The sequence below is a fragment of the Wyeomyia smithii genome, chromosome 3 (assembly GCF_029784165.1).
Source record: "Wyeomyia smithii strain HCP4-BCI-WySm-NY-G18 chromosome 3, ASM2978416v1, whole genome shotgun sequence".
NCBI classification, from domain to species: Eukaryota; Metazoa; Arthropoda; class Insecta; order Diptera; family Culicidae; genus Wyeomyia; species Wyeomyia smithii.
Window position 1 is genome coordinate 195,699,954 of NC_073696.1, and position 15,642 is coordinate 195,715,595.

General features: G+C 31.0%; 1 protein-coding gene across 7 annotated transcripts in view; it reads left to right on the forward strand.

Annotated features, from left to right (window-relative positions):
- LOC129732635 (ras-like protein family member 10B) overlaps positions 1-13,603 on the forward strand; it is a 52,041-nt gene extending 38,438 nt beyond the window's left edge. For 6 of the 7 annotated variants that reach the window (XM_055693661.1, XM_055693664.1, XM_055693665.1 and 3 more), the window contains exons 2-7: positions 3,683-4,244; positions 4,587-4,690; positions 11,546-11,782; positions 11,840-11,953; positions 12,088-12,155; positions 12,215-13,603. In XM_055693661.1, the coding sequence (XP_055549636.1) occupies positions 4,625-4,690; positions 11,546-11,782; positions 11,840-11,953; positions 12,088-12,155; positions 12,215-12,335 (606 nt within the window). In that variant the 5' untranslated portion in view covers positions 3,683-4,244; positions 4,587-4,624 and the 3' untranslated portion in view covers positions 12,336-13,603. The remainder of the gene's footprint in view (positions 1-3,682; positions 4,245-4,586; positions 4,691-11,545; positions 11,783-11,839; positions 11,954-12,087; positions 12,156-12,214) is intronic. The other variant, XR_008729305.1, reaches the window with a different exon arrangement.
- The last annotated feature ends 2,039 nt before the right edge of the window (positions 13,604-15,642 follow it).

A 15,642-nucleotide genomic window follows, 5' to 3' on the forward strand; every position in this document is an offset into this window, starting at 1 on the left:
TCCGATTTACAAGGGTCGAAACATAACTCATCAAATTTGTCGTGGTAGAACGCCTCTGGACAAATCCGTGCTGATCAGCTGAGATAACGTGTTTAACAGATTGGTAGAGCACATCGTATACCATGCTTTCGAGAGCTTCCGGCAAACAACTCAATATAGAAATTCAGCGATAATTTTCTACATCGTCGAGCGAACCTGATTTATGAATCGGTATGATCGAAGCGGATTTCCAAACGGTGGGAAAGCATTTTTCACTCAAAGAACGGTTGAAGAGTATACTTACAGGCAAGGCTAGAGCACTTGCACAGTTTTTGACAACGAATGGTGGCAATTGATCGTTCATTTTCAAAGTTGTTTAGAGTCCTCGCACTCTGACATCTTAAGCTTGACGGTAATCTGATTATTTGAAGTTTTTTCCGTATTGATTATTTTCGTCAGTGCGACCAACTTTTTGATATTTTGTGACATTTGTTTAGAGTTGGCCCAGTGATGAGAAATCGCGCGGTCGGTGTTTGAGGATTTTTAGGTAAATTGCTTAAGTAATATTAAAGTTGATAGTTAGATCGATCGTTGTTACTGAATACCGTAGTAGATTGCATCTGTCTTTTCTTTTCCCTCAGTTGATTCACCTGAGAAGATACGATAAGAAATACCGATAATCACAAAGAAATCTGTGAACAATCATCATTCGAAACAAATCGACCTTTATTGCAGCCATTCAGGAGCGACTTCGGGTGCTGAAAAAAACGGCTGCAAAACAGATTGAAACTGCTTAAAATAGATTCGGGGTGATTGGAATAGTGTCCCTCGATTGGTAACTTTAATTGATTATTGTTAAAGTTTGCTAACTTGGTTTTACAATATGAAAACAAGTTCTGACAAAGAAAAAGATAGAGAACAGATTGATATACTTCTGTTTGAATTTCACAAAACACATTTCGAGTATTTCGTCTCAATACACAGGCGGTTCCTAAAGCTTTTAGAATATGTTCCCTACCCTATAACTGGTATAAACGAAGAGCTTCTTGATCGACTGGATATCATTCTGCGGAATTGATGTGAACTACGATGCGTATCACGCATTCGCTATTTTTATTCTTCTTACATATTTTTTTGCTTTACTGCTGTAGATTTTACATTATTAAATACAAAAAAACAAGCATGACGAACGTAGAAGCACAGCAGAAAGTCCAGCAGAATAGAAACAGTGCCCAGTCTAAGAATAAATGTCGGTTCAACTGATACCGGTAAAATAAAAAAAAAAACTGTCGCGAAACTCCTTATCGATTACAATGATTTGGTAGACGACGAATAAACGTTTCGGTAAATAGTCCCAACAAGTCAACTACTGTTTACTATCTTGAGCTTAATTTAATTTGATGTCTCGAAAGTAAAGCTTTTTTAAAAGTTCATGATAATCTCCTTTCTCCATCACTTTGTTGTTCCACTATTAAAATGTAATCAACTCGATGCCTTGAAGGAAAACCAGGAAAACCTACTGATATACAGGCAACAGTACCGCTATAAGCCATGTGCAGCAGAGTGCACATATTTATTTAGGTGCAAATAAGAGAAAAACGCTGTGCTGTTGCCAAAGGTAATTACCAGTTGATCTCACGAATATAGTTCCAGTTAATCTAAATCATCGAATATAGGTCTAAGAAATAAAATAAAATAAGTATTTAAGAGTTAAACATTCTTTAACGGAATTCTTATTTTTTTCTAAGTTGACATCAAGAATAATGGCCGGTACAATATTTAAACTAAAATTTGTTGAAAAAAAATCAATAGGAAAGAACTTGTTTTTATTGATAAGAAGCGGGGATGGACTTATTTATTGAAGTTGAAATTGAAGACAAAAAATCTTGGCTTTCTTATCAATGAAAGCCCTCTTTTTCTTCAAACTTTAATGTAACTGATGTGATGATCCAATGGCCATATATTTTTGCCCCATAAAATTTTTCACTAATATTTGTGTGGTTAAATTGAAAGTAATTTGCCAATATAACCTCCAGATTGTGGGAGTTTTTTAAATTACTTACTGTTAACCGTTAAAGGCAATGTAGGCATAAAAAGTCTTAAGTGGGTATATTTATAACTCACATATCTCTTGTTCTTTGTTTGGGCACCACATGCCTGTAAGTTCACCAGCGTGGGGGTAACATTATTATTGAAAGGGAAGAGGAAAGGGAGGTATTGATTACTCTTTGTTAGACCCTTAGATGTTATCGTAGAAAAGAGAATCATTTTGAGGTATTGTAGAAACCTTTTTCATTTCTGTTCCGATTGAAAGTATCTTTTATTTGTTCGTAGAGAATTTGATGTCCTTGTTTACTTGAAGGGTTGCGTATAAACACCGCTTTGGCTGGGAAGATTGATAACAGAAACTAACTAGAGGAATTGCTTCGGTTCCCTAAATAAAAGCTTTCGTTCATCCAATTCTACACCATTGTCAGTGGACAAAGTATAGCGAAATCCCATTTTTTATCTTTCCGTTCATGGACCACAAAAGAAAATAGTAACTGTCGTTGCGTCGCTATGGGAAAATTCACGTCACCGAGTCAACGTAGGATTAACTCCCTTCATTTATATCAGCACCTCCATCATTTGAACGGTGATTATGCATAATATACCGGTGCCGAATAGCACAATTTGTGACACTATATTATCTGCGCAAGGATGCCGCCTTGTGATTTGCCAAGTGTCGATACGGATTTAGTGTTATATATTGTTTGTGAATTAAAATCGTGGGAAAATCATGTCAATAGAAAAACAAATCATATTATAATTGAGAAGGTTTTGAAATATACTCTCTTTTAATTCATTTATATTGCCACAATGAAAAGAGCGCTGTTATCTTAAATAACCGACTCACTCTTTTGCACAAGATATTGCTTGTTTCAAATTTCTTAAGACGAAATTACTCCACCAACTTCAAAGAGCACGAGAATCCTTACTGGTGCTTGCAATAAATTGACTCCTCTCTTTTTATTCATCGCATCGCAGATTTTTTGTTCGTATCACGTTCTTGGCTATTTCGCGCCTAAAATGCTTTTAGAACCTTGACTGGAATTAATGGTTAAAGTATTTGATACATAGGACTAGCAACGTTATCAAAAATTATAAGCTTTTTCACACCATATAATAAATTTAACTGTTCTAGAATCCCCAGATCTAATTGCTGCCAAGCCAAAATGGGAGCATTTGCACCAAACATACAATAATGTGTGTTTTTCCTGCGAGTAAATATTTCATTCCAAATAATGCATGCACCCCATGCACCCGGCGTAGAACCACCGCAAATACAATAACGGGTTTCATTCATGGCACAGTTCTTAGCTGAAACACAAAAACAGAAACAAAATTTACGCGTTACTCCAAAATAAGCAATAAAAGAACAATTAATAGCCATTGCCTCTTTTATATACCGGTAATAAAGCTGTTTTTGAGTATCGTGTTCTTTACAGTTGAACGTACCGCTCGAAAAACTTCGTGGCCAAATGAATCAAGAATATAATTTGCCAACCATTTTAACTTGTGTTATACGAATACCTAGCAGCGAATTGACCTCGGGCTATAATTACTTGGTAGAAAATGCCTTCTAAACGATAACACAAATAGCGGTTTTCCTAGCGATATTTATCGATGATAATACTAACGTTATTCCTTACTCCGTTTGTAGCATGCCGAATGACTGCTGGCACACCATTAATGAACGGCACAAAAAGCTCCACCAATAATGGTGCTTAAGGACAATAAAATATTCGAAGTGGATTAGTGATTGCCTAGAGTAGAAAAAACATTAGTAATTGTTTGCAATCGATGAGCTAGTTCGATGCTAAGTTGTACGCGGAGCACGACATCCGATGCCCTAGCTATCTAACCTATAGCAAAAAAAGCAAGAGTTGCGGAAAGCTCACAAAAGACGTTAACACGATCTGTCCGGGCGCTACACGGAAACTAAACTAAAAGTAGAGCCATAAAGTGTTCGGGATCCGATTTGATAAGGACTCCAACGAGCGGTAATCGAAAACGAAACTGTCGTTCCAGCGTGCAGTCCTTATTCTGCCGAAACCGTTCCGCTCGATCGCAGCCCGCAACGGAGTGGCAGAAACAAAAACGACGACGTTCAACCCACCTGTCAGAGTAGCGAAAAGTGTTTGCCATTAACCTAATCAAGTTTGTCGTAAAAATGTGGAATCGCATCTCGCCAACCAGTTCCAATAAACTGTTGCTCGAACATGGTAATAATAGCAATAATAATAATATTAACAACAATAACATTAGCACTGTCTGCAAAAATCCCGGTAAGGCAAGTGCTGCCCTTGATGCTGCGTTTTCTGACGCTGCTAGCCCTGCCATTGTTTCCATAAATTCCGCAGCAGCGGCAGCCACTAGCGCTGTAACCACTACCACCACCACCATTGCCAATAATAATAAAAAATATAGCACCTCCAATAAAAATACCATCACCACCACCAACACCACCACCTCTGCCATCACCACTACCACCAGTTGTAGCAATAAGCCCAACAAAATTCTGTCGATCGATATGGAAATCCGTATACAAAATAAGTGTATTTCAGCATAGCGGATCACTCTGGAGGGACCGGAACCCCCCTGGATGCAAGGCCCCCTCAAGGTGGCATTCCTAGGGGCCTCCGGCGTTGGACGTACCAGCATACTGCAAGTGAGCATAAAAACTGAATTTATTGTCAAGCAAAAACAATAGCCTGGTATTTTTGAACATAACAACACTGTGAAATTGTTTTACACTATTGATTTACTGTTATTCAGAACAATTCGATTGTTTTGATTTGAAATTTATCCACAAAAAGGATATGATTAACTGCATAGAGTCAATATGAAATTGAAAATTAATAATCAGGATTTATTAAAAAAAAAATGGAAAATAAGACACAATTATTTGGAGAATTTAGAAATTTTAGGATTGAAATGTTTATTTGTTCATCTGATTTCTGATTCTTGAATTTTGTATATTGATTGTTGACTTCTAATTTTCGATTGTGACTTTTATTTTTGTGTTTTGTTTTTAACTTTTTTAACTTATTTGACATTTTTAACTTTTATGGAAGGTCCTTTGACTCATAGTCGTAAAAGCGATCTATTTTGACATTTTTTATTTTTACGACTTTCTTGACTTAGACGTTGTTTTTTATTTTGACATTCGATTTTTGACTTTTATGGTTCTCCGTTGCCTTTCGATTTTGATGTTGGCCTTTAGCCTTTCTAATTTGCCGCTAAATTTTCATTTATGTTTTTATTTTTTGCTTTCAACTGAAGATTATACTCACACTTTTAGATTTTTTACTCCTAATTCGTTCATGATTTCTCTGTAGTCATTGTTCTTTTATTGTTTTAGTTTTTTCAGCTTTTTAAACCATTTTTATCTCTAAACCATCAACTTTTGATTTTCAATTTTGATGAATTTTCCGAATTCTGATTCTCGATATTTAACTTATATTGTTTTACAATCTATGACCTTTCACTTTTACCTCTTAACTCTTGAATTTGGACCTTTGATTTCAAACTTTTTTGTTTAGAATTTGAAAGTTGAATTATTACCTTTGGTTGTAGGCTTCTCACTTTTGTCTGTTGAATTTTTATTTTAATCTTGACTCTTTACTCTTGATTTTCGACTCTTGAATCTTGACTCTTGACTCTTGACTCTTGACTCTTGACTCATGACTCTTGACTCTTGACTCTTGACTCTTGACTCTTGACTCTTGACTCTTGACTCTTGACTCTTGACTCTTGACTCTTGACTCTTGACTCTTGACTCTTGACTCTTGACTCTTGACTCTTGACCCTTGACTCTTGACTATTGACTCTTGACTCTTGGCTCTTGACTCTTGACTCTTGACTCTTGACTCTTGACTCTTGACTCTTGACTCTTGACTCTTGACTCTTGACTCTTGACTCTTGAATCTTGACTCTTGACTCTTGACTCTTGACTCTTGACTCTTGACTCTTGACTCTTGACTCTTGACTCTTGACTCTTGACTCTTGACTCTTGACTCTTGACTCTTGACTCTTGACTCTTGACTCTTGACTCTTGACTCTTGACTCTTGATTTTCGACTTTTAATTTAATTGTTTACTTTTTTTGACTCTTCACTTTTTACTTTTCACTTTTCACTTTTTACTTTTACTTTTTACTTTTTACTTTTTTCGTTTTACTTTTTACTTTATACTTTTTACTTTTTACTTTTTACTTTTTACTTTTTACTTTTCACTTTTGACTTTTGACTTTTGACTTTTGACTTTTGACTTTTGACTTTTTACTTTTTACTTTTTACTTTTTACTTTTTACTTTTTACTTTTTACTTTTTACTTTTTACTTTTTACTTTTTACTTTTTACTTTTTACTTTTTACTTTTTACTTTTTACTTTTTACTTTTTACTTTTTACTTTTTACTTTTTACTTTTTACTTTTTACTTTTTACTTTTTACTTTTTACTTTTTACTTTTTACTTTTTACTTTTTACTTTTTACTTTTTACTTTTTACTTTTTACTTTTTACTTTTTACTTTTTACTTTTTACTTTTTACTTTTTACTTTTTACTTTTTACTTTTTACTTTTTACTTTTTACTTTTTACTTTTTACTTTTTACTTTTTACTTTTTACTTTTTACTTTTTACTTTTTACTTTTTACTTTTTACTTTTTACTTTTTACTTTTTACTTTTTACTTTTTACTTTTTACTTTTGACTTTTTACTTTTTACTTTTTACTTTTTACTTTTTACTTTTTACTTTTTACTTTTTACTTTTGACTTTTTACTTTTTACTTTTTACTTTTTACTTTTTACTTTTTACTTTTTACTTTTTACTTTTTACTTTTTACTTTTTACTTTTTACTTTTTACTTTTTACTTTTTACTTTTTACTTTTTACTTTTTACTTTTTACTTTTTACTTTTTACTTTTTACTTTTTACTTTTTACTTTTTACTTTTAACTTTTTACTTTATACTTTTTACTTTTTACTTTTTACTTTTTACCTTTTACTTTTTACTTTTTACTTTTTACTTTTTACTGTTTACTTTATACTTTTTACTTTATACTTTTTACTTTTACTTTTGACTTTTTACTTTTTACTTTTAACTTTTAACTTTTAACTTTTTACTTTTTACTTTTTACTTTTTACTTTTTACTTTTTACTTTTTACTTTTTACTTTTTACTTTTAACTTTTAACTTTTAACTTTTAACTTTTAACTTTTAACTTTTTACTTTTTACTTTTAACTTTTTACTTTTTACTTTTTACTTTTTACTTTTTACTTTTTACTTTTTACTTTTTACTTTTTACTTCTTACTTTATACTTTTTACTTTTACTTTTTACTTTTCACTTTTTACTTTTTACTTTTTACTTTTTACTTTTTACTTTTTACTTTTTGCTTTTTACTTTTTACTTTTTACTTTTTACTTTTTATTTTTTACTTTTTACTTTTTACTTTTTACTTTTTACTTTTTACTTTTTACTTCTTACTTTTTACTTTTTACTTTTTACTTTTTACTTTTTACTTTTTACTTTTTACTTTTTACTTTTTACTTTTTACTTTTTACTTTTTACTTTTTACTTTTTTCTTTTTACTTTTTTCTTTTTACTTTTTACTTTTTACTTTTTACTTTTTACTTTTTACTTTTTACTTTTAACTTTTTACTTTTTACTTTTTACTTTTTACTTTTTACTTTTTACTTTTTACTTTTTACTTTTTACTTTTTACTCTTTTACTTTTTACTCTTTACTTTTTTCTTTTTACTTTTTACTTTTAACTTTTAACTTTTTACTTTTAACTTTTAACTTTTTACTTTTTACTTTTTACTTTTAACTTTTTACTTTTTACTTTTTACTTTTTACTTTTTACTTTTTACTTTTTACTTTTTACTTTTTACTTTTTACTTCTTACTTTTTACTTTTTACTTTTACTTTTTACTTTTTACTTTTTACTTTTTACTTTTTACTTTTTACTTTTTATTTTTTACTTTTTACTTTTTACTTTTTACTTTTTACTTTTTACTTTTTACTTTTTTCTTTTTACTTTTTACTTTTTACTTTTTACTTTTTACTCTTTACTTTTTACTTTTTACTTTTTACTTTTTACTTTTTACTTTTTACTTTTTACTTTTTACTTTTTACTTTTTACTTTTTACTTTTTACTTTTTACTTTTTACTTTTTACTCTTTACCTTTTACTTTTTGCTTTTTACTTTTTACTTTTTACTTTTTACTTTTTACTTTTTACTTTTTACTTTTTACTTTTGACTTTTGACTTTTGACTTTTGACTTTTGACTTTTGACTTTTGACTTTTGACTTTTTACTTTTACTTTTTACTTTTTACTTTTTACTTTTTACTTTTTACTTTTTACTTTTTACTTTTTACTTTTTACTTTTTGCTTTTTACTTTTTACTTTTTACTTTTTACTTTTTATTTTTTACTTTTTACTCTTTACTTTTTACTTTTTGCTTTTTACTTTTTACTTTTTACTTTTTACTTTTTATTTTTTACTTTTTACTATTTACTCTTTACTTTTTACTTTTACTTTTTACTTTTTACTTTTTACTTTTTACTTTTTACTTTTTACTTTTTGCTTTTTACTTTTTACTTTTTACTTTTTACTTTTTATTTTTTACTTTTTACTTTTTACTTTTTACTTTTTACTTTTTAGTTTTTACTTTTTACTTTTTACTTTTTACTTTTTACTTTTTACTTTTTACTTTTTACTTTTTACTTTTTACTTTTTACTTTTTACTTTTTACTTTTTACTTTTTACTTTATACTTTTTACTTTTTACTTTTTACTTTTACTTTTTACTTTTTACTTTTTACTTTTTACTTTTTACTTCTCACTTTTTACTTTTTACTCTTTACTCTTTACTTTTTACTTTTTACTTTTTACTTTTTACTTTTTACTTTTTACTTTTTACTTTTTACTTTTAACTTTTTACTTTGTACCTTTTACTTTTTACTTTTACTTTTTACTTTTTACTTTTTACTTCTTACTTTTTACTTTTTACTTTTTTCTTTTTACTTTTTACTTTTTACTTTTTTCTTTTTACTTTTTACTTTTTACTTTTTACCTTTTACTTTTTACTGTTTACTTTTTACTGTTTACTTTTTACTTTTTACTTTTTACTTTTTACTTTTTATTTTTTCCTTTTTACTTTTTACTTTTTACTCTTTACTTTTTACTTTTTACTTTTTACTTTTTACTTTTTACTTTTTACCCTTTACTTTTTTACTTTTTACTTTTTACTTTTTACTTTTTACTTTTTACTTTTTACTTTTTACCCTTTATTTTTTACTTTTTTCTTTTTACTTTTTACTTTTTACTTTTTACTTTTTTCTTTTTACTTTTTACTCTTTTACTCTTTTACTCTTTCACTTTTTTACACTTTTACTCTTTTACTCATTTACTCCTTTTCTCTATTGCCCCGTTATTTCTTCATGATTTATGGTTTATGATTTATGATATTTGATTTATGATTTATGATTCATGATTTATGATTTAGGATTTATGATTTATGATATATGATTTATGATTTATGAGTTATGATTTATGATTTATGATTTATTAATTATGATTTACGATTTATGATTTATGATTTATAATTTATGATTTATGATTTATGATTTATGATTTATGATTTATTATTTATGATTTATGATTTATGATTTATGATTTATGATTTATGATTTAAGATTTATGATTTATGATTTATGGTTTATGGTTTATGATTTATGATTTATGATTTATGATTTATGATTTATGATTTATGATTTATGATTTATGATTTATGATTTATGATTTATGATTTATGATTTATGATTTATGATTTATGACTTATGATTTATGATTTATGATTTATGATTTATGATTTATGATTTATGATTTATGATTTATGATTTATGATTTATGATTTATGATTTATGATTCAGGATTTATGATATATGATTTATGATTTATGATTTATGATTTATGATTTATGATTTATGATTTATGATTTATGATTTATGATTTATGATTTATGATTTTTGATTTATGATTTATGATTTATGATTTATGATTTATGATATATGATTTATTATTTATGATTTATGATTTATGATTTATGATTTATGATTTATGATTTATGATTTATGATTTATGATTTTTTGTCTCTTTGTCTTTATTTTAATTCAAAGAGTCGTTTTTACTTCTTGTTTCTTGATTTTTTTCGTTTAAATGGGCTCTTTGATTTCCGATACGGGCAATTCAAGTTGAGATCAAACCTATTTTCATATAAGGTTGTGGAAAACGGTTCAAATTACGCTTTTTAAAAAGCCAATGTTGTCTAGGTAAAGAAACTGCATGTTATGAATTAAATTGACCCTTTTTCAACTGGAAGTTGTCAAGATGTTATGAATTGTTTTCAACAACTTCAAGTAAATAGTGGCCCGATCTGAACAAAAATTCCTCATGTTTAAATTATAGTGTTATTGATTTTGTCTTATTAAGTTGCTTCGAGCTAATTTTTTTTTTATTTCCGTCAGTAAAATGTTCATTTTCTAGCATTGATTTTGGTATTTGATTTTTGACGTTAAATTTTTGTAATCTGATTTTCTCCTTTTTATTATTGAATTTAGCCTTTTTGCTTTTAATTTAAATTTTAAATTTTCGTTTAATGATTCTTGATACTCGATTTACGTTTATTTTATTACCAACTTGTGATTTTCTTACTGTTGAATCTCAACATTTTACTTCTGTCTTTATTTTAATTTTTACCCTTAACTTTTGTCTCTTGAGTTGAAATTTTTGCTTTTTTAATCATGACTTTTGCCATTGAAAGCCCAACTTTTCTTCTAATTGCGAGCTCATTTCTTTTATTTTTGTTATCTGATTGATTTCGAGTTGTTATTTCTATTCCTAATTTATTGAGGTTAGTGGGTTTTAGTTATAACCGTGATGTTCGAAACTCGTCCAAAATCTTATTTTCAGCATTATCAAAAAGTATGTTCACAGAAATTAAATTTACTAATCGATCAAAATCAGTACCTACCGTGTTTATACAAGAATACATAGAATATGCTAATGACCTGTAAATTTTTTTTTCATGTCAAGTGTTCGAAATTCCATTTTGACATATGTTTTAAAACAAAACTATGTGTGGAGGATATCGATAAGGTAGCCAGCTTCTGGTTGATTATCTTATTTGAAGTGCGTATTTAGACATCATAATAAATTTCAAAATCTCAATCAAAACATTGTCCTCATTGAGTTTAACAACCATGTTAATCCATTTGCTTATTTTGTATGGGGGCGCGCGGTAATTCAAGCTAAAGGTAAAAAATTCCCATGACAGGAGTGCCAGTTATTAAATTTGAAATCAATATTCAAATGTTGTTACGCGTCAGTTATATTCAAACAAACCATCCAGTGCCAGCTTTATTGATATTTTCCCACATTATACAGTCTGAGCCGAAAAATCGACAGCAAAACGTTGCACAGACGAATTTATGTACCTGCACAAATGTGTATGCTTGCAGCAATTTTTCAAGCATGACTTCCCGAGGAGTCACGTCCGCACCAGCCGGCGCACGGTGTATCGCAGCTGTCTGGTGTGTGACACCTGCATCCGCGAGCTGATGGTGATCGATGTGCCACCGCAGAGGCGCTTTCCGGTCGACAATCTCGCCGAGTGGAACAACGGGCACCCGCTGGGACTGCGAACCGTGCACACCTACGTGCTGGTGTACGACATGGGCAATCTCGAAACGTTCCAGGTCGGATCGACGGGTTGAAAAAGTTGTGATTTTACGTGACTTCCTCTTTCATTCCAGTATTGTCGCAGCATGCGTGATCAAATACTGGAGAGCTTCTGTCATCGGGATTTCAAAATTATGGTTGTGGGCAACAAAGTCGATTTGGTATCGGAAACCATCCCGCACACTCAGGTAAGTGTTCTAGGGGCCTCATTTCCTACCTGCCAATCAAAACTAAAATTTTTCAATTGATGTTTCATTGTGAAACTTGCAAGGTGGAGACGCATGGCTTTTCACATTTGTAAATTTCCATTATATTTTTCCAGGAATTAAAAGACATTTCCACTCTGGTTAGGAAACACTGGCGCTGTGGTTATGTTGAATGTTCCGCGAAGTAAGCGTTTGAATTGCCTCTCTTGCTCTCACCTGAATAAATTCTTACTGTTCTTGCAGGCACAACTACAAGATCGGTGACATTTTCAAAGAACTGATGGGCTACCCGGTGGGTGGGACCGCTGCCAAGCTGGAGTTTTCCCAGTCGATTAGGAGCAAAAACAAATGCACAATTCTCTAGTAGTAGCTGTGCGGGCTGGCTGAATGTGTGACCCGTACACGATTCTCCGCTATTGGCAAAGTTTTTGGAAGCAGCCAGCTTCAAAGTTGTGAATTTGAGTGAGAAATGATTGGCAAACTAATGCCATTTAAAACCGAGCGCAAGCTGGGCACTTTAAGTGTGGAAACAGCAGCAGCAGTTATTCAATCGTAGATTTAAGAAATCATTAAAAAAACCCAATCACGTTGACTATTGATACCTAGCAGTTTATCACAAAACCAATTGACACAGTTTTACGTGTCGTTTGCAGGACTGTATGTGCAGAATAAAATTGTAACATTAGGCAGCCAGCAGAATGTGACTTGAGCTGCAAATTGCCCATTATAAGACAAAGAAACTGTAAAGATAAAAAGGACACATTTCGATACCGGCGAAAAGTATCGCTCTATGTGTCCCTACATATATAAATGTGTGTGTGAGTGTTTGTAGATGAGTTCAAACAATACATTTTAAAAGTAACTACCGTGCTGTGAGGTGAACTGTTTCGATTGTCGAACAAAACACACAAAAAAGACTCAATTTTGGCTTTGAACCGGATGATGAGCAAACAAAAAATAATAGAAATCAATTTTATCTCGTTTCGCGGTTCAACATAAATATCAATAAGTCCTAGACAAGAGGCTTTGAGGCAGGGTTACACAAAAGGCTCAATGTGTATGTTTACAATGCACGAACATCCGCAGTGCTTACCCCCGTCACAGGTCGCGATAACTGAAGAAACATTTTGCAAAAAAAAAAATGATCAAGAAATATTCAACACAGAAATATACACACACACGGCTAATGGACAACGTTTGGGTGAAATAATAACGGGCTTTAGATTATATCAATATCAAACTTCACGAAAAGGTTATACCAAAAAAAAATTAATCATCAGTAGTATTTCTACAGAATATTGTTTTATTTCATCTATAGGGATGCGTACTTACCATGGCCATTTAACCTATAACGACAGCTCGGCGCTTGGCTCCAGAATGAAGCGTTCCCCAAGGGCTCGTTCCTAAACCAAGTGGTCATTAACAGGGCGGATGGAGAGTTCGCCAAAGAAAAAAGACGCGAAAGACCACGGTCACGGAGAGGTGTGATGGATTGAAGAGCAAACAGTTTATATATTTTGTTTTTTGTTTATTTAGGATAAAAATTAATTTTAAATTCTTGTATCCATTTTAGCGAAAAGTATATCTTGACTGTTTACGTAGATTGAATCATTTTCGAATTACTGTTTTTTTTTAAATAATCATAAAATCATATTTTGAGAAAAATAATTCCGAAAGGATATTTCGCGAAATATTCTCAGATTTTTTTTGCACAAACAAACTAAGCTTTGTATATAGCCAATTCAAAATTTTCATCTAAATCGCAGGCAGCCGCGTCCAATCATTTTGTTGTTTACTCTAGAAACGTTCGCGCACAATTGTTTACTATCACAATATTTACTCTATTCATATCGGGAGAAACAATTTTTCAGTACTGCATGTTGAATGGATACATATGAGAAGCTTCGTTTTGCTTTGCTATTTTAATAAGCTTTGCACATCTGTTTTGTATTTATCTTCTCTTTTTTTTAGTTTTCCTATAATAATAGTTTTCTTCTGTGTTTATTTATTTTCCTTAGAAAGAAGGTTTTATATCGTGGGAAGGCATAAAACAATGTTTTCTGACTAGAATCCTTCTCAGAATAAGTGACAGATCGTTCAGACTCGAATAGCATAAATTTATATGAAACTTTGGTCTTACAGACATGATGATTCGCATGGATGGAAAGCGGCAAAGCAAAAAAAGCACGTGATAACAGAAGTATGATACAGTGGAGTTTAGCAGAAAACCTGGATTTTTTACTCCTGGCAAGAGGGTGAAAATTGAATAATTGGCCAAATCATGACCACGTGGTTTAGGTATGATCTCGAAGTCTCGAAGCTAGATAAATTTTTTTCTAGACTTTGTTGGAATCTTTTTACTTTGATTTTACTCCACATTTAGCAAAGCAGCTTTTCTTCTTAACCTCAGTGTTATACGCTATAGTACTTCAACATCCCCCTCAGCAGATTCAATAACTCTTCTCTGGGCATTCAGGTTTGATTGCAGTCTTATCTCTCATTAACATTTAAGTTTTATAGCCTTCTTTTTGTGTTTTATCTCATTAGTTCTTTCAAACTGATGTCTTTCAACTTCACTTCGGTGATTGCTGTATTATTCCATTTCCAAGAAACAACTTCTCATTTTGAATATATGAGATCGAAAAGGGTTTCAAAATGTTAGCAATTATCCTGTATGAACCCGTGCAAAGTTTGATGACTATTATTTCGTCCGAAAATTGTCTAGCACACAAACCTCAGTGTATCAACAAGTAAACAAATCTAGCACAAAACAGGTAGATGGAAATCAATAAACGTTCAAATACAGAAATGTTAAAAATGTAGAAACTTTAGAGACAATAACCGATTGCTAATAAACAATATCGAAAACTGGTTTGCGTTGCTGTGAATCTAATATGAGTACACGCACCATTGATTTGTTCCACTCTAACAAAATCACAAACGCAACGATTGGTTAATCATTTCGCATTCTTTCATGGGTTCAACTCTTCATTCCAGTGACAGCTTAACTATGCAATTTTACTAATAACAGATAACATACATATAGAAAACAGCACGCAAGCCAAACAAGCAGCTTCACCGCTTTGTCGACAGTTTTGAGTGAATAAAAACTCGACCGAGATCATCCTCGCGTCGTCCATTTGCGAAGCAAGTTTGCAAAATTACATGTGTTAGTGAAACCTCAATGTTAAGCTTTTGTCGGTAGTTGTTGATAAGATACAAAACAAAAAATAAACAATACAGTGCAAATATATTTGCCAAGCGAGTGCCAGCGGCAAACACAAGCACAAAACAAAAACGATACGCTATTTTGTGAGTAAAATTAAACGCAAAAGTTGTTGCTTTGAAAGCGCCTCAAATATTTTGTAGATAGGTTGTTCGGTAGCAGCTCGGTGTAGTTTTGCTTTCGGTGAATCGTACGCAGCTGGTGTTTTAAATTTTTTGCAGTGCGAAATCATTCCAACAAATCAGCTACAGTATCAAGCAAAAAAAAAACATTTCGAACAAATTGAGAAGCAATCTAATAGCAAGCATAACCCAGTATGGACCAACAAATAAAAACAAAACAAGATTGATGATATCAAAGTTGCCTTTCATTTGAAGTAGCAATAACTTCAAACTAGTTGTCCGATATCTGGTAATCGCTGTCGTACTGCTTCTATGTGTTTGTA